Source organism: Danio rerio, chromosome 10 (assembly GCF_049306965.1).
Source record: "Danio rerio strain Tuebingen ecotype United States chromosome 10, GRCz12tu, whole genome shotgun sequence".
NCBI lineage: Eukaryota > Metazoa > Chordata > Actinopteri > Cypriniformes > Danionidae > Danio > Danio rerio.
Window position 1 is genome coordinate 17,383,411 of NC_133185.1, and position 27,448 is coordinate 17,410,858.

The following is a 27,448-nucleotide window of genomic DNA, read 5'->3' on the forward strand; positions in this document are numbered from 1 at the left end:
TATTAATGGTTCAAAAACACTATAACATTTACTTTAAATAATAAATCTTTGCTTTATCACAGTGGTTTTGCCATCAAGTGGATAAAGTTTTTGCATTGACCAACTCTTGATCACCATTTTCAAAAACAAAAATGTGAAATGTAAAGTGTGGTGGAGAGAGAGCGTGGCCGAACAACTAGAAAGTTGGGAGAGCGAATGGAGACACCGGCGGCTGGTCAGTAGCCCAATCAGAAATAATTAATAATACCTGTTTTCTCTAGTGATTGGGCCAGGGAGACACCGGGAGCGAGAGAGACCAGTTGGGAGAGAGAGAGAGCTGAGCAACAACATGCACTTAAAGAGCTGTCGCAGAAACACTAACAAAAATAAATAAAATTATCACTTACCTTAACGCTGGCTCTTTCTTCTTCTTCCCACAGCAAAGAACCGTTCTTCATAAAGTATTAAGAGATTTTATATAAGATTAGATATGTGTCACGAGGGAAATAAAACAATATTAATCATGCTTGATTAGGAAAGTTAGGAATTTTAAACTAGTTTCTATCACGTGACAAAATAAGGAATGACTCAATCACAAAGGTGTTTGAACTAGTCATTTCTGTTCATCCGATAGGATGTTGAGCATGTACAAAAAAGAATGACTCATTCCTGAGAAAACTCTTTAAAGAGGAACATTAAAGATACAACTTGCCATTTCTGTACTGTGAAAAAAAGTTATATTTTAACATCTTTTTAAGAACTTGTATCTCTGCAAACCGCCCTGTTTGTAACTTTTTATTCGTAAGAGTTTAATTAAAAATATACTGTTAAGTCTAGTATCCAAATATACTCATAATATTATTAATTGGTCAATCAATCAACCAATAAATGTTACACTGTAACTGAAACTCATTTTTGGAGTATACGAAAAAATGTTTATATTATGAGTTTAATATGTTAAAAAATATATGTTAAAGAGTCTGAGAGCAGTTTACCAAACCTCACCATGGTAATCACGTCAGACTAGATTGATTGTGTAAGTTTCTTATATACATGTTGTGTGTTTGTCTTTTGCCTCAATACCAGACCTGGGTTGTGAAATATTCCACTTTCATCATGAATCAGATTTGAAATATTGGCAATTCTTATCATTATTTAGACCACTATACTGAGAGGTTCATAAATAGTTGTCTTCTTGTTCTGAAAAATGTGAAACTACTGTGTTTGTTTTCTATTGGTTTAAGTGAGAAATTATGGTATCTGTTTTTTTCCCTTTATTTTTGCCAAGAACAAAATTAGATTGATTATACATTGTGTATATATTTTTATACATATAAAAACCCACGTCAACAAACCCTAAATACACTGCCTAAAGAAAGATAGTTAAAAAAATTAAAAGTAGCTATAAAAACAATAATACTAGAAAAATTTGCTTATTTTTTTAAATAAAAGGAGAAAATTAAATAAATAAACAAATAAATAAATAAAATAATAATAAATACATAGATAAATAGAGTGATAGCAGTAATGGGTGATACGATCAGGTATAATGCTGTGCTATCTTACTATGGTAGGTTAACATAGATAAAGCTTGAGGTTCTGGACAGAGAAAGAAAAGACAAGAGGATTACAGAAAAAAGATTCCCGTTACATACAAGACAGTCCCATTATTCCCCAGGAAGTACACTTATAGCAGAGAAATATGATAGTAAGGGTTGCCAACCATATGAGAATTTGCTAGAACCTCTAATTGATTATTTATTTTTTTCCAAGTGTAAATATAACATCAGATCTTGAAGCCAGTGTGATGCTTTAGGTGGATTTAAGGATTTCCAGTGCAGTAAAATTTGTCTGCGAGCCACAAGATGCAAAGGCTTTAATGTTTTGTTGTCTTTGAGTCAGACTCAGTTCATCAGGTGGAATACCAAACAAAGCAAATTCTGCACATGGCTAAAGCTGTACTTCACACACTTTAGACAATGTATTAAATATAGTTGGACAGTAAGGAGTTAGCTGAGGGCACATACAAAATGGTTTCTGGTTTTAACCTGCTTGTTTAATTTGCTTTTAAATAAAAAAAAAATAAAAATAAAAAATAAAAAAACTAGAAAAAAATAAAGCCTTACTTTTCCTTACTTTAAACCAACATTTTTATGTCATGTAATTACATGCAAATATACTGTTTTTATTTGTTTCTAATGTGTGTCTAATGAGTTTGACTACCAAACTTTGACTTGCCAAAGAACCAGCAGATAGTTTACTATTCTTACAGTTAACGTTTTAATTTGTCAAAAACTCAGAACAGTCATCTCCCATTCATATGCAATCCTCAAAACACTCATATAGAGGTGCATGACTGTCAGCTGACTCGCTCCTTATTGATAAACATATGCTGTTTCCCAAACGGATTCTGTACTCGTGAAGCGGAGCAAAAGTCTGGGTTTTAGGTGCGTGTTTAAACAGATATAAACACATAATTAATAATATTAATATCTAAAGATGTTGATCTTGGTGAGTTTTTTTTTTCAAACACAAGTAATTTTGTCCTAATTGAGCATAAACAGTTGGGAAAGCAGTTGAATGCTTTCATTTCAATGTTAGATGTGTGCATTTTTAAAGTAACACCTGTTATTTAATGTAAACAAACAAAAAAAATCTAAATCTAAATAAATCATTAATTCATTGCTCTTTAATCAGAATGTGTACGTTATACAGTGAAGAAACAGCTAAAGAGATTTGATTCTATTTCATTCTAATAGCTATTCATTTTAATAAGCTGAACTGTTTGCTAATTTATTTGCTGCTGATGTATTCTATTTTTTTTTTTCTTTTGTAAATAATAATAATAATAAAACATATTGCTGACCATTTAACTGTTTGTTTATAATAAAACAGCTCCAAATGAGCATATTTAGTAATTTAGGGATTTTTAAAAGGAGGTCAGGGGAATCCCTTATTATGGTGGGCATATCCCTTATTTTCACATACCAATGTTGGCAGGTATGCCCAGAAGCTATATAATAATAATAATAATAATAATAATAATAATAATAATAATAATAATAATTATTATTATTATTATTATTATTATTATTATTATTATTATTACTATTAATATTATTATTTATTTATTTATTTATTTATTTATTTTTTGCAGTTTTTTTTCTGCTGTTCTCACATAAATCCACCAGAGACCGCTATGGACTGTCTGACTGACTGACTGACTGACTGACTGACTGACTGACTGACTGACTGACCGATTGACTGACCCACCCTCCTCCTTCCCTAAACCCAACCAATAGTGTTTCCAAAAGCACTGATTGACCCACCCAGCCATTTCCTAAACCCAACCGACAGTTGGTAATCTAGAAAAAAAAAGAACCCCTGATTTTTATCACGTTATCAGATTTTACCACATTCTCTATTTTTTGGCTTCTGTTTTTGTCTTACCTGCTTTCTGGAACTTGTCACCGACTCGGTCCCAGTCATTCCCCTCGCTGGCCAGCAGAGGCCACCATCACCGGACTTCTAAGCATTACGTCATCCACTTAAACTGATAAACACACAAACCTGCAGCTCATCCCGTTAACGACCCACATATAAGCTCACACATATAAGCAGCACACACACTCCAGTCCTTTGCAAAGTCTTGTTCTGCCCTGTCTGACATTACTGAGCGTTATCTCCTGGCCTGATTCCCTGTGTATTACCTGGACTGTTACTGACCCTGTGTTGCCTTCTGCCTGCCCCGAATCTTGCTTGTTATCTCGACTCTGAACCACGCCACCTGCCCTGAACCACGCCTGATATCTCGACTCTGAACCACGCCGCCCGCCTCTGATCAATGCCTGCTATATTACTCCTTGACAGCCAGCCGCCAGCCCTTAGACCCAGACTGAATGCCATTGATGTGAGTTCGCATGTAAATGCGTATTGTATGATTGTGTTTGAACTGCGTTTAATAAATATACTGCAAATGGATCCCTCTGTGTCCAGCTCCCCGTTACAAAACCGTTCTTCGCAGGATTCAAACCATGTCATTATGGTCAACTCTTCTGCGTCTCAAGTTCTCAGACGCACACAGCGAGCTACCAGACAAACTGGTGTCAGCGGGAAAGCCATCCACACAGAGTTAACCGGTCTGCTGGTAAACGCAAAAAACAATGTTGTCATACCACCCCCTAGCATTCATTTAAAGACAAAATGCAGCCATACATACTTCTGGCTACATAAATAAATCTCCAGAAATGTATATAAATGTATGTATATATGTTTTTAGAGTCGGCCTATGTTGCAACAACCAGTAGCTGTTTATGTTTTGACTGTTACATTTAAAAAAAAAAAAAGGCAGGAAATAAAAAAGCCTAAGCGGTAAAAGCATTCTTCATGACGACATGGTTCTAAGTAAGAACTGTTACTAAATGTAAGAAACCTTTAAAGATCCACCTTTTTAAGAGTGCACAGTATATAGCCCAGTGGTACACCAAGCTCTCTCAGTTACTATTTAGAGCACTGGAGCATATCCAATATACAATAATAAAGTCATAGACCATAATTTCACATGTGTGGATCTGACATATACAGTACAGTAAATCAGTATACGTATAGTATGTTTAAATTCTGAGCCTTCACTGCTATCAAGCTCAACAAGTAGCAGACAGTGTGGTTTGTCTAAACAATGGGGCAGTGATGGCGTATGATTTACACTCTTGTTTGGATTACTACACACTGAGTGTAAAAGAGATTTTGCAAGCGTTAGAGACCAGGAAGTTGCACAAATGTTGGTTGTTATTGTCATCTAATCGCAACAGGAATTTGCAGGACCAAGCCCCGGTTTACTCACATCCACCAGTATTTAAGCCACAGATGCCAGGGTAAATATATACAGACTGGGACTGTTCTATCACTGGACAAGAACATTTATACAAGGTAACTCACTCGTATCTTGAGTTATGATGCATTTATGGCTTTTTAATCTATATTGGTAACTGAATAATAATCAAATACAAGCACGCAAATCAAATGCTTTAAATAAAATTTTTATTCTTTTGTATAGTCATTATTTAACTTAAGCAGAGCGTATTGGTTTTAATGTGTTTTGGTGGTTTTGTTTTGTAGGATGAATACTTTGAAGGGATTGATTCTGATGCTTTTTGTTGCGTCTGTCATTTCAAAACCAGTAAGTATTCAGAAAAAAAAAAGACATTTTCTATTTATTATGATTTGTACAGTTGTGGAAAAAGATGAACAGATCTTTGAAAATTTTTTGTTTCTCTGGATTTAAAGTTGTTTTTGAGTAAAACATCATTTTTGTTTCATTCTTAAAACTACTGATGGCATTTCTTCTAAATTGAAATAAAAACTACAAAGATAAATTCAGAAAAACTTCAGAGTTTTCAAGGGTTTGTTAGTTTTTTACTTTTTTTTTTTTTTTTTTGCTAAATATGTAGTTAAATAATCATCTGCGTATACAGCCAATGTAATGCTTACCCATGAAAAATACTAATGTAATTTATAGATAAAACTATAATATAGTGTTTTAATCCATATGAACAGTTTAGATGCAAAAACCTTTTAATCTTTTAACCTTTCAATCATAAAATAAATGAATAATACTCCTTTATCATTACAGAAAGCACATTTTGCCATCATCTTTACAATATTTAGCAATTACCTGTTTTACAGGATAAATACAAATGTCTAGGTATTAAAGGCTTACTTCCATTTAAAACACCTCTTTGTTACATCATGGACTGTCATGTCACATCATAATTATCTCATAACACAGAAAAAGGTTGGTGTTTTATATTTATATTTTATATAGTTATCAATATTTCCCAGAGATGGGTTGCGGCTGAAATGGCATGCGTAAAAATATGCTGGATAAGTTGGCGGTTCATTCCGCTGTGGCGACCCCGGATTAATAAAGGGACTAAGCCGACAAGAAAATGAATGAATAAATAGTTCATTTATAATAATATTTCATATTCAATATAATATATTATTTTTATATATTTATTACTATTTTCTACTGATATTTGATTTTACAAATAAAGTTGCTGTACCAGTTGGTGCATTTTAATGCTTTTTAGACCAAATAATTACACCTGTTTTTGCTAAACTTCCCATTAATGTGTCACATATTACTGAAAATGTGATGAAAAAGATGACTTTCTGAGTCTGAAATTAAGAACATTTTTACAAGGCCCAAATCAGTCAATATTAAGGATATCAAGGTTATATTTTCAAATAATATCTTTAACTGTGTAGAATGATTTTATTACAATTCACAAAAAAGTGACTTAAATTCACAGAATGGGACATAAGGTTTGGCACAAAACGGTTTACGAGGACACCAAGTACACTAGTGTAAACTGACATGGGTATGACCTAGCTATATTCTGCTTAGGCTGTTTACAAGGAAATGCCTCATAATTCAAAATGCTTAAATATACTATTTATAGGTCTTTTAATGTACAAATATTTGACAGGTTTTCTGTGAAGGTTGGATTTAGGGGTAGGGATATGTAATAAGCAGTTTTTACAGTATAAAATACATTACACCAATCGAGTCCTCGTAAATCATATAGACAGTACAAGTTTGTGTGTATGAAATGTGAGCATTATACTTAGGTGCCATACCATACATTAATTCATTATCAACCACAGAAAATTATGAGTTGTATGACTTATGAAACACTAAAAAGACTTCATTTCACTACATTTCCCAGAATGTATTTAAAATCTACAGTAAGTGCCAATATACACAAAACTGTCAAAAATACAATATCGCAATAACAACTAAAAATTATTCAGACCACAGAAACTGGATTCCTAAATAACGACAAAAACAAAGAGACAGAGTTAATGCTGTAATGCAAATTAATCTATGATTTTTTTTATAAAATGAGAATGTTGTATAGGATGAATGTAAGCCTATTGTTCAAGACCTTTGAAGCAAATGACATAATATACCAACAATAGAACACACAATAATATTATTTATCTGTTTAAATCCTTAGTTGCATTTGTCAAGAAGCAGTTCGGACGAAAATGATTCATCCAAAGCTTCATCAAATTCCGAGTCAGATGAGAGCTCTGAGTCAAACGAGTCTGAATCGAGTGAATCTGAATCTTCTGAGGACTTCACAACCGCACAGCCTCCTACTGGTAGGCCTGCAACAAATCAGCCAATCACTGACAAGAAAACCACAACAGCAGCACCCGTCACCACTGCAGCAAACATCACAGACTGTGTTACTGTGAATGTGACGAGTCTTCAGATCACCACTGAAAAAAGGGGTGATAACTGAATAGCTTGGAATGTTGCTCAATCCTTTTCATGCAAAGGAAAAAGAAAAGAGAGAATGCTTCCGAATGCTTGATGATTTCTGATGCTATGATGTTTATGTGTTAATAATGAAGGAAGGAAGGAAATAGTAATGAGTAATCAAACTTTTGAAATTCACAAATAGCAGCACTGTGTTCAAGCATAAAATAAGCACTATTTTCAGTGGTTTTATTCACATTTATTGATGTTATTGCTAACATTTTTTTTAGATTGTATAGAAAACAAGGATAACATTTACTAATAAACATTTCTTGCAGAATTAAAAGCTTTTAATCAGGAGATAGTTGACCCAAAAATTACAATACTCACTATTTACTCTCCCACAAGGGGTTTCAAAATGTTTTATGAGTTTCTTTTTGCTGTTCTGTTTCCGTAACCATTGACTTCAATAGAAGAAAAAGCCTACTATGGAAGCGAATGGTTACTGGTTTCCAGCTTTCTGTAAAATATCTTCTTTTGTGTTCAAGTGAAAAAAGAAGCTCGTCACTCATTTGAAATAAGTAAAGGATGAGTAAATGATGACAGAAGTTTTATCTTTGGGTGAACTATTTTTTTGGAATGTCTCTCCATTTTAATGTTCAGTGGGTTTTAATAATGGGTGACCTATAAAGCAAAAACCTGTAAATTAAAGTTGTTTTAAAGATGTTTTATTGTTCAAGCTTGCAACCTTCAAAAGAAATTTGAAATAAAGATGAAGAATTTGAATAAATTTATTTTTAATTGTATGTTGGTGTATTGTATTTGTAGTACAACTGTTTTGACCTGATGTACATTGAAATGGACAAGCTGGAAATAAATTAAAGGTTATGAAACTTTGTCATATTTGTATTTTGTCTCATTTTTGTAGACCTTAGGAAGAGGGAAAATGTACTTTTACAATTTTCTGAAACTTGGACAATAATTTGGTTCTGAAGGGGTTTTTGTTGGAGTTTTTTGTTAGATTAAAATAAAAAAAACTTAAGTAAATAACTGTGTCTGAGCTGAGAAATTATTTATCAGCATATTAGACTTTTAAACTTTTTTGCACCTTTTTAATGAAATAATAATAATAATAATTATTATTATTATATAATTACTGTTATAGCATTATTTGTATAGTATAATTGTAAATGACACAAAATCAATGATAAACAATTATTCGTATTTAATAATGGATTTCGCATATTTATTTAAAATTTAATTAAATGTGTTTATTTTTAATTTGGGCGCGCAGTGGCGCAGTAGGTAGTGCTGTCGCCTCACAGCAAGAAGGTCGCTGGATCGAGTCTTGGCTGGTTCAGTTGATGTTTCTGTGTGGAATTTGCATGTTCTCCCTGCATTCGCGTGGATTTCCTCCGGGTGCATGTGAATGAGTGTGTATGGATGTTTCCCAGAGATGGATTGCAGCCGGAGGGCATCCGCTGCATAATACATATGCTGGATAAGTTGGCGGTTCATTCCGCTGTGGCGACCTCAGAATAATAAAGAGACTAAGCCAAAAAGAAAATGAATGAATGAATGTATTTATAATTTGTAATTATATGTTTCCTTCTTTATTTTGCTTATTTGTTTATAGATATGCTTTAGGTCATACCAAACATTAATAATGCCTCACAGTGGGTAGCACGATCGCCTCACAGCAAGAACGTTGCTTTTTCGAGCCTCGGCTGAGTCAGCTAACATTTCTGTGTGTTTCCATGTTCTCCTCGTGTTGGCATAGGTTTCCCCTATACCAGTCCAAAGATATGCGGAACAGATGAATTGGGTAGTCTAAGGCTAAATTGTCCATAGTGTATGGGTGTGAATGGGAGTGTATTGATGTTTCTAATGATGGGTTGCAGCTAGAAGGCCATCCGCTCTGTAAAACATTTGCTGGATAAGTTGGTGATTCATTCCACTGTGGCAACCCCAGATTAATAAAAGGACTAAGCCGACAAATGAATGAATGAATGAATGAATAAACATTATTAACAGCACCCTTTTATAGAATTACGTTTTACAATAAGCAATTTGTCTCTACAGTTTATTGAAATGTCACACACTGGAAGTCAAAAGGTACAAAGATGCTAAGTGATATTAAAAAATACATTAATTATATTTCATTGCATGACATAAATATCCTCCATCAATAAGGATCTGCAACTAGTCAATCTTGCTTCTCCAAAAATAACCAAGCACTTTTTTAGTTTTATTTTTATCGGTTTAAACTCAGTAATATTTTCTTTATTTTGTATTTTGACAGAATTTGCTGGTTATAAAGAATAGTCATCTCTAAAATATGAACTATTTATTGTAATATCATACATCTACATATACAGTTAAGGTCAGAATTATTAGCCCCCCCTTTGATTTTTTTATTTTTTTATTATTTTTACATTGTGAAGCAACAATACAAACCTTCGGTAGTCCACCGATGTTGTTTATTTTGTTAAGTACTCATTAATGCCTGAACACACTTGACATCTCCATTTTGGTAAGTCTTATTTACTTTAAAAAATAAAATATTGGAGTTATTATTATTTTTGAAACTTGCTCTTTAGGATCCATTTTAAATAGTTTGCAGTTGCATTCACCTAAAGCCAGAAATTGTTGTTTAAATTAATACAAATTGCATTAAAAGTTTGTTGTTGTTGTTGCTGTTGTTGTTGTTGTTGTTGTTGTTGACATTTAAAAGATTTAATCAGATTTAAAAATGTCTTTTAATGTCTTTAGTCTTTTATTTGACATCTAAGCGTCTAAATCAAAATGTGCGTTTTTGATGTTGGCTTAATTATATATAAAAAAAGCGTCTGCAAAACATTACCAGACGGTGGAGGAACGCAGTAGTTTGGTGTGATTTGATAGCTCTGTGATTACCAGATGTAATTAAACCAACAGTACGTTGTGATAAATGTCACTTTAGTGGAGAAGAAGTCTTGAACACTGTGCTGTTACTTTGTCAACACCGATGTCATTTGTGGTACAAAGAATTTGATATTTTTGTTTAGTGTAGTATTTATTTTTGTGAGAAGTGGCCCAGACTATCCGTGCACAGAGAGCAGAATAATTACAGAGCACCAGAGACTCATTCAAACTTCAAAGTTGAACAAATGGGCTATTTGTCTGGGTCCTCAGACGAATCAAACATCAAAACACTGACAAAAGAGAGCTGCGTGATGAATGAGAATGTTCTTTTTAAGATATTCAGATGATTTTTTAAAAACATTTACAGGTGAGTCTTGTTATTTACAGATATATATATATATATATATATATATATATATATATATATATATATATATATATATATATATATATATATATATATATATATATAWTTTACAACATCCTTGCATTTTGGACTGGAGGTTTTGTTTTGTTTCATTCTTCATATGAGATTTATCATAAGGGGTTTATTATAATATATTTTAACTCCTTAACTTTTTGAACATGAACATATAATGTCGTGTTTAACTTAAATGATTGCCAATTTTCAACACTGTAGTGCACAGATTTAAGCTTGGTCTCATTTTAAAGAAGACAAATGTCATACTGTGGCTAAAGTGAAAAATAATGTGCTTTTATATTCATGAAAATAATAAATGGGTCATTCCTGGCATACTCATTTTTAAATGTGTATTGATTATATCTTTAAATAGGCACATTATTAGGCACAGTTTAAACTTTCAAAAAATAATATTTTCCCACCTCAGGCATTAAAGCCTTTATATTATTTTCTGTTTTATTCTTATTTGGACACCCATTATTCTCAACCCCGTAACAGAGTTGTTAATAATAGCATTTTAAAAAAAGCTTTTGCTATAAAACCAACATTTACCTACTGCTCATATGCCTCTCAAATCAGTTTAATGGCTAAAATAGAACATTTTTGATAAGTTTTAGATTTAAATGTGATTTAAGTTACAATTATACAATTCATGCATTCTGTGGTCTCTTAATTTTTCTAAAAAAGTTTTAAATTTAGATGTCTTAACCAAACCACATATTTACAATGGTAGGCCTTAACATGGTCATTGGTATTCAGCAAGAAATTTTCTATATTTAATAGCTTTTCTTATTTTATTTTCCAAAAAAATATTAATTTCACAAAGTTAAGAATACAGTGATGGGGTTGAAGACCGTAACAGCGTTGAGGGGACACTTTAATTTCAATTTTAATTCGTTTTAATTCATTTGAAATTACATCAAAGACTTAACCATAACACTGATTTATTTTAGTAAAACATTTAGCAAAGGCATTAATCACACTGAGATGAAATTAAACTTCATTCAACTAAACTACAGTCAATATTCAAAAAAGTAAACTGCTTTAAAAATACTGATAAAGATCTATGTTGCCAAATATATTGCTGAACAGAACCTACAGTAAAAAGGAGCAACAGGTAAAGTAATGTCTAAAATATTATTTCCTGGAACATAAATAAAAACTGCAGTTCAAAAGTTATTCTTAATGAAATTGTTAATGAACATTCTTAATATTAATAATGATAAAAAATATAATTATATAGCCAGATGAGTTGGTCCGAGTATTTCAGAAACTGCTGATCTACTGGGATTTTCACGCACAACAATCTCTAGGGGAAAAAAATATTCTGGGCACAAATGCCTTATTGATGCCAGAGGTCAGAGAATGGCCAGACTGGTTTCATCTGATAGAAAGTCAACAGTAACTCAAGTAACCACTCGTTACAACCAAGGTCTGCAGAAGAGCATCTCTGAATGCACAACACGTCCAACCTTGAGGCGGATGGGCTACAGCAGCAGAGACCACCAGGCAGTTCAACCAGGGATTCCTAAACCTTTTGATAGCTTAACCCCCTTATCTATAATATTAATATTAATTATGCCCTTAATAACCCCTCTCTAAAGTTGGGTAATTGTCACAGGACATAGAGATAAACAAATTAACTATTTACATAATTTAAGTTTTTCACTAACTCATGATGAAACTCGTGGAAAATTCAATATAAAATCTGCTGTTGATACGGGTGCCATGTCTGACATAAAATTGTGTCAAAGTTTAAGAGAAAACACTGCTTCAAATATTCTATAAGTGACAAAAAAAAAAGCTAGAGTAAGTATATATTTACTGAAATGTATTTTTTTGATTATTAAAATCCTTGATAAATTAGGTTAATATTTCAATCCTGTTACAAGTTTACAACCCCAAAACTATGACATGTGTAACAGGGATTAGTGTGATGGGGTTGAGTTTTTATATCAAAATGACCTCTGCTCCTCGTGTGGTTTAAAAGAGAAGGCTGACAAGGCAGCAGTTAAATAAGAATATGTTATATTGTTTGGAAATAAAAAAAAATTAAAAATCATATTCTATCTTACGTTATGGGGTTGAATTGTTAAGCTTGACCATACCTTTCCTAACTATAACAAACATCAAAATATGGAAATAAATTTAAATATATCTTGCCATCTTTTGCACTGTGCTGTTAAAGAAAGCTGAATAATTTCACTTTCTGTCTGTGATATCATATAATAGTGGAGTCTAAATTGCTGAAGGTGGAGAATCGCTGGCGTGACGAGATTAAGTTTATATTGGGGGATATAACTTTTTAGCCTGGTTTTTATAGAAAATTTTTTTTTTATCAAAAGAAAAGCACACAAATAAATAGTTGTAATACTTAAAAAAATCAGACACTGTGTGCATCTTATAAAAAAAAAAATCAACATGTAATTATAATGAAGTGCCTTGGGGACATGACAAATACCTTGGTTTGTGACAGAAATGTTATATTTTTTTATGCTAAAAAATATTCTACTATAAAAAAATATTTTGATTCAATATAATGTCCAAAGTAAATCAAAGAAAAAGCTTTTAAAATGTAATTTTAGTCAATAACTACTAAATATGGGAAAATTTAATAATACAGAATGCCAGGAATGACCCAAATACAGTAAATGTATATTTTATTATATTACATAAAATATAGATTTTACGAAACCTGTTTAGCCTAAAATTGACAGAATAAAAAAAACTGAACAAATTATATCCCAAAATTGAGATACTAAAAATTTTTCAGTAAGATTTTGTTGGCCGCAGTAGCCAACATGACCACCAGATGACATCTAGTTTCCGTTGGTGACCATACAAGAGCGCCCCCATGTTTTAAGGAATATGAACTGTATTTTTCATATATTTGACAAAATTTGTGGACATATTCCTACTACTTTAATGGTACGTGTCTCGTAATGTGCATTGAATATGATTATTAAAACATGACAATGCCTTCCGCTTCATGGTGTCAAAAAAGTGAATGAATGAGTGTTCAAAGAGGTTCAGTTAATTTTAAAGCACATTTTTAGTTTTACATGTATGTTGTTTTTTTTTTTTTTTTTAATCTTTTTAATATTTAAGGCTTAGATACCTCAAGCTGATAGTCATCTTTTGATCAGCGTGGAGCTGTCAGTAAGCATCTGAGAACAAAAAATCAAATGACAACTAAGAAAATGGCAAGAGGGAACAATAGAATACATTTTTTACTTAAATATTTGCAAACAATAAAACAGTATAGATTATCTGACATATATGCATGAGCAAGCCACTCTGTAATAAGAAAAAAATTGTGTTAAATAGTATTAACTGGCAAATGGTCCATTCCAGATGCCTCCAAACCCAAAGAAGTTGACGTTAGGCATGGGTCGGTATAAGATTCTGATGGTATGATAACCTTGGATAAAAATTTCACGGTTTGCGGTATTTTGATTACTGCTCTAAAATATATTCTTTTTAAACGTCGGGGTAAAAGACAAAAACATTTTTTCCTTTTAAATACAATATATTTTATTTTAAGAAACATTTATAATATTTTACAACAGTAAACATGTCAGGGTAAATTATTTATTGACTTCTGCTGTCTTCATTTATTTCAAAAACAGATTTTTTTTTTCTTAAAATTTAAAACAGCATCTTTGAAGATCTTTTGTGCTGGAGAGACTGTTGTCCTAAAAAAGTCAATAAAAAAATCTTACACATACCTTAGGAACGGTATAGCAAAATTGATGATTTTAAAACCTTTTTTTTAAACTTTGAAAAAAAAAAAACTTTTTTTATAACTTGAGAACGGTTATTGTCCCATGCCTAGTTGATGATGCTTCTAGACACTGTTAACATAGGGATTCCTTTTGGCACAGTATATGTGTGCAGCACTAGCGCTGGTTACCCTTTGTGGAATGACAATACAGACACTGCCACCTGCAGATATTGAAAGATACATCCTCTTATGCAGGCACAGAACATTCTTGTTTCAGTCTGCTCTCATCACTTTGGTGTGTTCACATGCAGCTTTTTTGGTCCAGATGGTATCAGACGCTGCCAATAAGAGGCAACAAAATAGTCGGTTTTCATCCGTGCTAGTTCTTTGATGCCAGCTTGGTTTGTCCTGGGCTATTCCTGAATCGAGTCACATCAAGTCAATTCACTTTGGTATGTAGATGTGGCGCAATAGGGAAGAAAAGGCAATTAAAGGGACTTTGAATGTGGTATGGTTGTTGGTGCCAGGCAGACTGGTTTGAGTTTGAAACTGCTGGTCTACTGGGGTTTTCTTGCATAACCATCTGGTTTTAAAGAGAATGATCAGGAAAAAAATCATGGAAAGCAGTAGTGTGGGTAAAAAATGCCTTGTTGAAGTAAAAGCTCTTTGGACTTACTGTAGGGTTAGGGTTGAATGATAGAAAGACACTCAAATAATCACATGTTAAAACCAAGGCCTGCAGAAGAGCGTTTCTGAACAAATAACACCAAACTTTGATGCTGAAAGTCAAGACAGCTGATTTTCCTCCTGAGAACAACAAACTAAGGTTACAATAAATACACAGGCTCAACAAAACTGCAGAAGAAAATTGGAAAATGTTTGCCTGGTTTAATGAGTCTTAATTTCTGCAGCAACATTTAAATGATTCAAAATAGGGCTGGGCAATAAAATAAATATCAATATTTACTGACCAAACATCAATGTCAATATCGATTGAAAAAAAAAGATTCTGTATGAAGCTGAGGTTGCGTTAACCAAATATTTTCTGTCATTGACGGAAAAATCTAAAGGTGATCCATAATTTTTGACGGATTATGCTGAGGGTGATCTATTGTAATTTGTAGCTAACTGTAATTCCCACTCTTGTCCAGGTGATGGCGATTGCCCTTGTTTTGTCTCCTCTTTGTCACTGCTGCGTACAGTTGCAAAAATGTCACAGCAGCTGAATGTGAGAAGTTTTTTTAAACGGCCAAATAGTTGTAATATTAATAATAACGGTGAAAAAAGAGGAAGTGATGCAGTGGACGATGAAGAATAAACAGACAAAAATGCAATCCAACCAAGTGGCAGCCAGGAAGTCAGGTTTATTGTTTTTATATTGATGTTCTTGTGCACTACAAAATAGTTTATTCATTTTTAGTATTATTTGTTTCTTGCTGTCGATAAACTTTTATTATTATTTATTTTGTCCTTAGAAATAGAAAGTCTGCAAATGAAATGACGATCAATAATAGGTTACGATGGAAATTTTACAACCTTCTCCGTCAAAATGACGGACAATAAGAAAGTCTAACGCAACCTCTGGTATGAAGTTTCGGTATGAACGCTTTAGTTTTGTGTAGCGCATGGCGCATTTATGTAAGTAGAACTAACCAATCTGCTTCACACTTTGTATGCAATATACACATTTCAGTAATAACAGCAGACTAATTACCTCAGACAAACACAGCTCACCTAAACCATGCATCGCTTTTTACTTTTCTTCATGAACTTGCATCGAAGCTACAGCAATGATTTGTCCGTTTGTCATCCTCTTAAAAAATGCTTGATGGGTGCCTAGTTATGAGAGACGCCAGGGGAGCGCAAGCACGTAGCCCATTGTAAATGGTCAAGGAAAACACACGCACATGCTTGTCACTTCAGATCAGTATGATAACACATGCAAAAATGAGTGCTGTGTAGCAGCAGTGAGGAGATTGTAAAAAAAAAGATGATATAAGGACGTTGCCATAGTGACTTTTGGGTTTCTTTTGTTGTGCATCCTAGCCACTAGCACCCCATCTGAAAGTTTTTAGCATAGGGGGTAATATAGTCATTCAATTTCACAATTTGTAATGTTGCAGTATGTATTTAAATAATGATGTTTGTTTCTTTACTTGAAAGCTCAGATTTGATTATCATCATTTCTTTTGTTTACAGAGTTTGAGATTTACTGTATCATTATTATTCACACCTTACAGTTGTTGATCTACCTTAGTTTTTTTGATTGTTCAGTGTTCACACTTTACCCTTGCACATGCTTTGTAACATTTTATTTATCAAGTTTAAGAGTCTCTTTGACACTTATGTTGATTTATTCTAAATGGATGAGATATTTTGTTTATATATTTTGTTTTTGACTACTAAAACTATTTGCCTTAGTAATGATGGTAAATTAAAATAAAGTGGTAAAAAATCCTAATATATCTAAATGGATTGTTAAAAAATAATTATTGATGTCGAATGAATATAATATGAAATATGATATTGTGATTTTTCTATTTTTATTTTTTGCAATATTGCCTAGTGCTATTTCAGATTTTGCTGATGCAAAGTACAAAAGCCTGCCTTGTACCAACAGTTCAATCTGCCTGTGGTTTAATGGAGTGGGAGAGATTCTCTTGGCACATTTTTTGCCATTTTGGTACCAGCTGAAAATCAGTTACACTAAAAAAAAATAATTTTTGTGTTGTTCCACTTCAAAATGAGCTCAAACCCCACAATTCCTGAGATTTCATTGGGACAACTTTCATTCATTTTCTTTTCGGCTTAGTCCCTTTATTAATCTGGGGTCACCACAGCAGATTGATGCACCAATTCATCCAGCATATGTTTCACACAGCGAATGCCCTTCGAGCTGCAACACATCTCTGGGAAGCATCCATACACACTCATACACAACAGACAATTTAGCCTACCCAATTCACTTGTACCGCATGTCTTTGGACTGTGGGGGAAACCGGAGCACTCTGAGGACACCCACGCTAATGCAGGGAGAACATGCAAACTCCACACAGAAACCCCAACTGACCTAGCTGAGGCTCAAACCAGCGACCTTCTTGCTGTGAGGCGACAGCACTACCTACTGCACCACCGCCTCGCCTTGGGATGACTTAATTTTTTTATGTTCAATCCACTTAAGTTTTTTAAAAGTGTTAAATTGGGATAATTGTGAATTGTGTGGAACGCTGCATTTATTTTTACAATGCAGTGTTGTGCTGTATATTCTTAGTAGATTTATAAAACCACTCCGATGTTCATATTGGACAAAATTTATTCATAAATGATAAATCATTACATAGAGCAGTATAAAATTACATTTACATTAAGATTGTAAATAAATGTGCAATGAACAGGAAGACATTGTTGAGATGAAACTGCATCTGAACAAGTTTGGCAGCAGTTCGAGAGCTCGTACACTGAAAAAAAATAATTCACTGAATTTACTACATTTTTAAAGGTAAGTGGTTACAAATGATTTATATGGGCCGAATTTAAACAAATGAAATTAGCTGAACATTACAAAATTTAATTGGTTTAAAAATTAGGCCAAATAAATTGTTTGCAACCACTTATCTTAAACAAATTGAGTAAATACAATGAATCTTTTTTTCAGTGTATGAGCTGCATCTTTGTGCACTGCCGTCTGTCGTCTAACTCACGCTAAGCATGAGTAAATCACCAAGCACCAGTATACATTTGCATTCGTTTGTGTCGACAGCCCTTGGAGGATTTGTGCTCGGCTGTGTTTACTTTACGATGATGATGGAGGCCTCAGTGGTCTGAGTGGTCTCCTCATCTGAGTCGCTCTCCTGGCTTTCTGTGCTTTCTGTGCTCTGAGAGGAGTTGGACTCGCTGTCTGCAGCTCCCGGCGTCGATGTGGTCTCCTCACTATCCGACTCTTCTTCATTCTCCTCCTGGCTGGCACTTGCACTGGCGCTGTCGCTGGGAGAGTCCCTAGCACTTGCCCCCTCTTCTGTAGCTGCCTGGTCCCCAACGGGAACAATCTCTTGGGCTCCCAGGGCAGCCTGGCGCTCATTTGCCTCGATGTTGTCTATCTCTGAGGTGCTGGTGTTCCCGTCCTCCAGATCATGTACCTGGAGAGCCTGAGGAGCAAAAGAACAATGGTTGGGCACTTTTTTTCTGCAAGTATCAATGTGTTTTTAGTGATTTTACATTAAGTCATTTAGATGCTTTTGTTTGATTGAGGAAGCATTCAGCGAACAAAAACAAAAAGAAGCAATACACACAAGAAGTGCTAGTTATACAAAGAAACTGTTTTTGCGCAGAGAATTAAGTGCTAGAGTTGTTTTTTATTGAGAGAGAGAGAGAGAGAGAGAGAGAGAGAGAGAGAGAAAGTGTTTTTACAGGTGGTTTGTCAAGCCCACTCACCTGTGTGAAACACATTTTTTAAATGCACAGTGTTTGTGTTGGTTAATGTGTCAGGGAGATGATTGAGTGTGTTTTCTGCGGGTGGTTTGTTAAGCCCACTCACCTATGAGAGGCACGCTCAGCATTTATAGTATTTTGGGTTGGTGTGTGATGAGGTCTTGGTTCTTGGTTTTATTCATTGGGGTTTAGGTGCTCTCTGAAAAGATGGGGTTTTAGTTGTGATCCAGTCACAAGTGGTCAGTTGAGATGGATTGACACTGTCCATTAAGTGAAGTTTAATTTTAAGGTATCTTATCTGATTCTTGGAAGAAATCTGATTTCTTGGAAGAAATTGGACTTTTTTGCATTATACATACAGTATATGAGAGAGAATCATTAAGGATGGGCTAAAATGAGTTCATTCATTTGAGTGGATTTGACTACTCCCGAGCTAAAACCACTACAGTAATCTGAAACACATATTTTCAACACATTTTACAAAGATAAAGCAACCCTTCTCTTTACCTTGTACAGTGTAATCTCTTTCTCCACGTCATTGATGCTCTGATCATCATAGGCAGACGTCTTCTTGCTCACAAATGTCAAGCCGCCCAGTTTGTCACTGCTGTAGGATTTGTATGGTGAAGGAAGTTTCTCAAAGTCTTTTGCGTCCACATAGACGATGGATTTTTTGTAGTCGCTAGGGTAGCCCAAACTGTCTCCCCGGCCTGTGTTGATAATGGGACCCAGCGTGGGATCGACTGTGACTGGGATGATGGTGGTATCAGATTCTCCAGATTCACTCTCACTGGAGTCAGTCTCCTAACAGAAAACACAAATGATGGGCTACATATCGGACAATATGACATTTGTGGATTCTCTGCTACAGTAACATTGGGTAGCAACACTGTGAAATGTCACTGGTCGAAAATCCTGCTTCTTACCAAATCAAATATGTTGTCATTTACTACAGGATCCGGAATTAAAGTCTATGTAAAATCACAATTTACTATGTTTATTTTGTCCAAGTTAATTTACTGAAAAAACTGTTTTGGTAATCCTTAATCAAAGTCTAACCGCTTCCATGTTTGGAGTGGCAGTCCTTCTCTGCTTCTTCCTAGCTACAGTTTTCTTAATTGTGACCCTTATTGTAAATTGTTAGGATAGGATTTAAACATAAAAGAATCTTCGAATCATATTCACTGTGACTGTTTTGCATTCAGTCTAAATAGCCCAATTATCTGGTAATGTTCAATATATTGCCAGATTCCTTTCGGTAAATAGTCCATCTGCTCTCGTAGGGTGGAAGGAGACCACAAAAACTAATCAGTGATCAGGTGTGGTCGGGACAGTAGTTATGCTAATTGCACACAATAAAATACAATTGACCAAATACTTGTGAATTATTAGGGTAGTAAAAATAACTGTGGGAAGAAAAGCTTCTTGATTTCTTTAGTTCTGACATCAAAACATGACCTCCATTGTGTTTATTGAAGTTTACACCACTCTGTCTCCTCTTCACCAATCAGCAACATGGCGCAATATGTCTGCCGTCGAGTCATCCAAGTGGATGCTGCGCACTGGTGGTGACTGAGGAAATTCCCATCAATGTGTAAAGCGCTTTGAGTGTCCAGGAAATCGCTATGTAAATGTAAGAATTATTATTATTACCCTAACCCTATAAATGAAATTATTATTCATTTGAAGTTAGGGACTTAAGTTTACCGCGCTTGCACTTACATTATTAATTTGTGATCCTGAGCGAGAAAGCCAGTGTTATATTGCACAGGTATATTTCAGGCAAAAGCCTGAAAATTGGATTTTTCTTTCATGCCAAAACTCATTAGAATATTAACGCTCCAATGAAATTAAAATAAATGTTTGTATCAGTATTATTCATTTTCAGAACATCTATAAGCTAGTGTGCACCAAAACAGTGACAAAATTCACATTTAGAAGATATAAAACTGATATAAACATGTATAGCTCGCAGTTTGTTGCTTTCACCTAAATGGATGAGCGGTTTTACTCACGTCACCTCAGTTTCTCATCAAATCATAACCAATTAAAAGCTCTCTTCTATCTGATATGCCCCGCCAGCTTCAAGATGATTCACATTTGATGCGCTTGAGCTCAACCTCTCTCACTGGCACAGCTGTGAGAAAAACTGAATGCTATTGGCTGTTTTTTAAAGGGGAGGGGCTACACTATGTCCCGCCCTCTCTTCAAATTTCAGGTGAGATTAAGACAAACATCGAATAAAATGCACATTTTAAAGCATTTCAAGGGACCTTCAAGTAAATATCATGTTTCATGAAAAAAATCTAGTAAAATTCCTACTGTTGAACTATTTAACAAGTGCTAAGCACTTCATATAGACACCTTTAACCTCTTAAGGCCCAAGGTGTTTTTTTTTTTACATGTATTTTTTTTTTGTTCTCTTTGCTATTTGGGCTTATTGAAACCTAATTAGAATAAAAACCCAAGTATCATTTTTTGATATGATGTATCTTTAGAAAAAAATTATGTCCATATATGTGTACTGGTGGTCCGAATTTACATAAAAAACATTTTTCCAGACTGTTTTGTAATGCATATTTAACATATAAACTTTTTTGAACATGTTTTGACTATCAGAGAGTAAACACAACATATTTTTCCTTTTTGGACAGTTAAAAATATAGTGTTTGGGACATTTCATATGCTGCAAAACAGTTGCAGGATGACTGTATGTATTGTAACAAAATATAAAACATTCAAAGTATTTTAAATAGCCACTTAAAAGCTAAAATGTGCTGTCCACGTATGTGGTCACTAAGCCCTAGGAGGTTAAAGGCCATTATCATCTTGGTTATTATTATTTTGAACCCTCAGATTCCAGATTTTCAAAAGTTGTAACTTAGCCAAATATTGCTAACAAACCATTAAATCAATGGAAATTTAATTACTTTATCAATTCCTGCTTTCCATTGAACTGATAAAACAATCACAATGGCATTTGGCATTTTGATCCCTTGTTGAACTAAATCAAGGTCTTTAACAAATCCAAAGGCCAAGCAAAAGGGATTCGATCCCATGACCATAGCCTTTCTACTGGTTTTGTCTTAAACCCTTGATGAATTGAACCAAGGAATCCAAAACTAAGGTAATGGGACTCAAACTCCTGCCCTTGTATTTTCAAGGTCATCAACAAGTCCTATGGTCAAAATCATACGACTCAAACCCATAACCTTGGCACTTCAAAGTGTTTTGAAATAAAAAAAAATCATGACCTTATTTTAATTATAAAATAATAATAATAAAAAAACATGGTTTAGTAAGTATTTTAGCATAATTAGAGTCACTCACATTCTCCTCTTCCTTCTCATCTGTTTCAGATTCCTCATCTGCCTCCTGTAAATGCAAAAAAAAAAAAAAACACAGTAGTGAGGCTTACTGCAGGGTCACTTACAGTGTGTCTAGACCAGCGGAAAGGTATTTTTAGAGCCTGTTGTCTTTTATTGGCTGTTGTGGGAGTGCATTGACGTGTGATGTGGTCAGGGGATGAGTCTTCATTTACCTCAGTGTCATCTGCGCTGTCTGTGCTTTCATTCGATTCTGTTGGCGTGGTCTGAAACACAACCAAACACCTTAGAGTAAATAACACAATACTGCACAGCTTATGCATGTGGCTATTACCACATCCTTTTTTGAATAGCAATTGAAATAACTCTGAAATGCTAGCTTATATAAGCACTTTGACATTAAGAGAATAGTTCAACTTAATTACTATAATCCACCTATCATTTATTCACCCTTAAATTGTACAATGCGCTGTGACTTATCTTCGTTAGTAGAAAATATCGTTTTTTACTGACAATGCAAAAAAAAATGTAAATAAAGATGTTTAATTACTCAATTTGTAATGTTCCTACGGAATATAATAGTGATTTCATGAGGAACTGTAAGTTGTTAAAAACCTCATTTGGATCAGTTATTCGGTAAAAACCTATAATAAAAACCTTATAATTCTAAGGTGACGATATGTCCATATGTCTGAAATATTCTGAGGCAGCAGTACTGTTTTGATCTGTTGCATGAGATTCCTGCTTTTTTTCCTGCACATCAGTTAATCGGTACTCGTTACCTTTTAATGTGTGTCCTTGTCAGAAAACATCTTAAATAACCGTAAATATGGCAACTGCAATAATCAAACCCTTGGGAGCAACTGTGGTAGGAACCACAGTTCACATGACTGTGTATTTTGGACTCCTCTCAAGCGCTGGACTTCTACATTCTAATTGCTTGCGGTTATTGCTAGATCGTTTGTGGTTGCAGAGCAAGAACAAGAACAAGAATTATTTATATTATTTATTACATTTCCCATTAATTGTATTTTATTAACATCTACCCCCACCCCAACCCTTACCCAAACGTCACAATAACGTAAAAACATTAGTTGTACCGAGTATTATTTATGCTATCAATTAAATTACCCAATAAATTTTATTTTTTAACGCCCATTTCCACCTTAAACCCAACCATCACAGTACAGTAAAAATATGAATAATTGTAATGCAGCGTCATAAAAAAGCTATTATATTGATGTGCAATTCGTACTTCCAGCCGGCCCCGTATCTGATCTAGACTTTACGATTGCTTGCCGCCAAACCGCATCATAGCTCATAACCATAAAGTTAACTTGATTTCAACTCTCCTCAAAGAACACACCGATGTACACACACTTATAGCTTATCGTCACCGACTCCCATTGAAAATGAATGACTTCCAGCTACTTTGACGCTCTCGAAGCTTTTTAATGTGCTAACTGCAGTCAACTCTTCTTTTTTTTTAGATCAAAATGTGCATGTTTTGAGAGGATTTGCAGTATGTTTTTTATTTGTGTTTGCGTTGTGAGAATGTGTGCTGTCAACCCGATAAAGATATTTTTTTAATTTGCTGGTGTTTTTTCGATTTGCATGTTTTTTACGTTACATCGCGTTGAGCTCTCTTGACCACTGTACAAAGATGAATAGACAGAGGATGATAATAAAATAATAATATAGTTGTCAATATCAATCTAAGTCACAAAATGCAGATGAACATTAAAGTTGGATTCATTTATAGAATACATTTGTCCCGAATGATGACCAATAATTATCAATAATGAGTAAGCAGTGGGTGCTTGTATTAAATATTTTTAAAAAAACAGCATGTGCATTTGTACAAACATTTTACTTTTATATTTATCATTACTGCTATAAATAATTTGCATCCTAACTATTACTTTAAAAACCAAGTGCCTTTTTAAGTAATTTATTAATGGGGTTTACCTGTGTAGGCTCTACCTGGAACACATTGGCAGCAGCTTTTCGAAGAATAGGAGGTGGCTGCAGAAGAAAAATCATTTATTAAAAAAGATCTTGCGATAACAGTGCTTTTGGTAACACTTTATTTTGATGGTCCATTTGAGTATTAGTAGACTGTCAGCTTAATATCTGTTGATACTGCTCCTTTAACAGACATTTAACTGACTGTAAGAAACTTTGCAAGTGCAACTTACACTAACCCTAACCATAACAGTCTACTTGTAATCTAATGAGAATTAGTTGGCATCTAGATGCAAACCTAAATTCAACAAAAAAGATAAATAAAGTGTGTACTTTTTAAACAGTGTGGTTTCATTCTGTCCAAATCAAATCAAATACTTGCCCGTTGAACAATTACAAGCTCTTCTGAGCTCTCTGAACTGCTTGCTGAGCGCTTCACCTGAGAGAGAGAGAGAGAGAGAGAGAGAGAGAAAAGTGTATATATATGCATTAAAAAACTGAAATAAACATGTAACAAGCTTTAAAGCTAAGAACTGATTGTGAACTTACAGGTACACAGAAGACTGTGGCGACGAGGAGTGTTAAAACAATAATAGATTTCATTTTGTGTGCAAAATATTCTAAAACAGAAGAGAAACAGAGAGAGAAAAACTAAATTAGTTTTGACCTTATAAATGCATCTTTGAAAGGCTGTTAAAAGTGAAACCAGCCACTCCATGGTAGTGTCTAACATTGCATGTGCAGCTTTGCTCCAACTTTGTTCCAACTATAAACTGCCTCGAGAGTGAGTTTATTTTGGGATTTACGCATTTTAGGCAAACCGACTCGGAAGGAAGCATTCCTTTTAAGGGCATTCTGAAACATGTCGGCAATTGGCAAAGACTTCCTTCCAGTCCCCACCATGAAACATCTCATTTGTTTTCAGCTATACAGCGACATTTCAGAAAGTATAAGTTGAGGTAGTGTGTGTTTAGCTATACCTATAATGATCTACTCTGGTGTATAATTCCCAAAGTTATATGTAGACTCAGCCGCAGTCCCAAGAAATAGCACGCCTCTGGCTCCAGGCTCAGTTTCTCATTAGGATCTTCAACGCTGAGAGCCTGGGCCTGAAATTTGTGGCGTTGAAAGGAAATACGAAGTGTAGCGCCGAACACGAAGCATGTCAGTCAGCCAGTATTATTATTCTTTTGTATGGAAGTTTAATTTAGTGGTTGTGTCGCTGGAATGAGTCAGTTGACAAATTAGTGAGGCCTTTATGCGCCATAGCCGCAGCTTCCTCTTTCGTCTGTCGAGTTCATGTTAATCATCTGTGCCTATAATAAACTGCGGTTGGAAATCATTAAAAGTCTTCATAACTTCAGTCTTGTATTTACATTTAGGAGCTGGAATTGAAGAACTTATTCTGCACAGACTATTTTTAAAATAGCCCAAATGTGCCGTGAATCCCTTTTAAATTGCAAAATGTTCTACTAAACTCAAAGCTTATTCTAGCATCTGCATGCTTAAAGCGTTTTTAACATCCTGACAGATAGAAACATACTGAGAGATCGATGACTTACCTGCTCTCTCTTGGAGAAATGTGGAGATCTTTGAGGATTGACTGAGCTCCCGTTTATCAGATGGGATCCTGTTTTTGATGCAAGTGAGGGATGCCTGGCTGGCTTTTAAGCCCTGTTGCCTCTGGAAGCAGCCAATGGCAGGGGAGCTTGTGATGTCATGAGGTTTACCGCTGCTGTCCCACCTTTTTTTGCTCCCACTCTTCCTGTGGTTTAGATGGCCAGGCAATGCAAACATTCATGACAAGCAGAAAAAAAACAGATCCCGTAGTGCCCTGAGATATCATGTTGTTATTATTACCATTTAATGTATATGCAATAGAAAACCATTTCACGTCCACTTTATATGTGTTTATATTCTATTTATTTATCCTGATTTATAATATAATATAACATAATAAAATAATAAAATATAATATAATATAATATAATATAATATAATATAATATAATAAAATTTAATATAATATAATATAATATAATATAATATAATATAAAGAAATAGAGGACTATATTCTATATTTTGTATTTTGACATAATGCTTAATTTCATTGAATCCATATGCAATGGAACCATTCAACGACCACTTTAAATGCATATTATATTATATTATATTATATTATATTATATTATATTATATTATATTATATTATATTATATTATATTATATTATATTATATTATATTATAAATCAGGATAAGTAAAAAATATAATATAATATTATATATATATATATATATATATATATATATATATATATATATATATTTTTTTTTTTTATATTTATATAAATATATTTTTATATTTATATAAATATATATAAATATATAAATATAGGGTGATGCGGTGGCACAGTAGATAGTGCTGTCGCCTCACAGCAAGAAGGTCGCTGATTAGAGTCTTGGCTGGATCAGTTGGTGTTTCCGTGTGGAGTTTGCATGTTCTCCCCCCGTTCGCGTGGGTTTCCTCCAGGTGCCCAGTTTCCCCCACAGTCCAAAGATATGCGGTACATGTGAATTGGGTAGGCGAAATTGTTCGTAGTGTATGTTTGTAGTGTGAATGAATGTGTATGGATGTTTCCTAGAGATGGGTTGCAGGTGGAAGGGCATCCGCTGCGTAAAACAAATGCTGGATAAATAAGATTGTGATGAATAAGTCCCTCTATTAATCTGGGGGTGCTACAGCTGAATCAACCACCAACTTATCCAGCATATGTTTAACACAGTGGATGCCCTACTAGCTGCAACCCATCACTGGGAAACATCCATACAAATTCACTCACATACATACATTTACCCAATTCACCTATACCACATGTTTTTTGAACTTGTGGGGGAAACCGGAGCACCCTGAGTAAAGCCCACAAGGCTCGAACCAGTGACCTTCTTGCTGTGAGGCAATTGTGCTACCCACTGCACCACCGTGCTGCCCCTCCCAAACATCACAAACACAAAAACACAAACACAGATCACAAACAAAATCTTCCTGCACCACAGATTCCCAACACACAACCCTGGCTATAACTCCACAAAATAACATACAAACTACTTGGTCATTTATTCAATATGGAAATAGCAAACTGTAAAAAAGATTTCTTAAAAATGTTTGTTTTTGCTGTGGGTGTATCGTCTACCAGAAGGAACCTTTTCAAATTCATGATAAAGAGGATAACTTGAGTCCTGAACTATGTGTAAGGCTTTCCGCCTGGTCTGGTTTATATACAGTTCCACAAGCTGCTTCTGGGGGTCCAATATGATCTCATTAGCTGTGTTAACAATCTTTGCAAGTTTATTCTTGCTTCAAGCAAGATTTCCATACCAAGAAATGTCATAGGAGATAATGGTCACACTTTACAATAAGGTTCATTAGTTAA

The 27,448-nt window shown here is 34.2% G+C and overlaps 2 protein-coding genes across 2 annotated transcripts; one reads left to right on the forward strand and one right to left on the reverse strand.

Moving 5' to 3' along the window:
* The first annotated feature begins 4,861 nt into the window (after positions 1-4,861).
* On the forward strand, positions 4,862-7,384 carry scpp8 (secretory calcium-binding phosphoprotein 8). Its single transcript, NM_001145244.1, is given in 3 exon segments — positions 4,862-4,908; positions 5,098-5,158; positions 7,002-7,384. Coding segments are annotated over 2 exon segments (351 nt in total). The 5' UTR covers positions 4,862-4,908; position 5,098; the 3' UTR covers positions 7,293-7,384.
* Positions 7,385-17,596: 10,212 nt separating this feature from the next.
* spp1 (secreted phosphoprotein 1) lies at positions 17,597-25,636 on the reverse strand. Its single transcript, NM_001002308.1, is given in 8 exon segments — positions 17,597-18,443; positions 19,234-19,530; positions 22,057-22,101; positions 22,268-22,318; positions 24,021-24,077; positions 24,400-24,456; positions 24,567-24,637; positions 25,580-25,636. Coding segments are annotated over 7 exon segments (918 nt in total). The 5' UTR covers positions 24,621-24,637; positions 25,580-25,636; the 3' UTR covers positions 17,597-18,086.
* Positions 25,637-27,448: the final 1,812 nt, after the last annotated feature.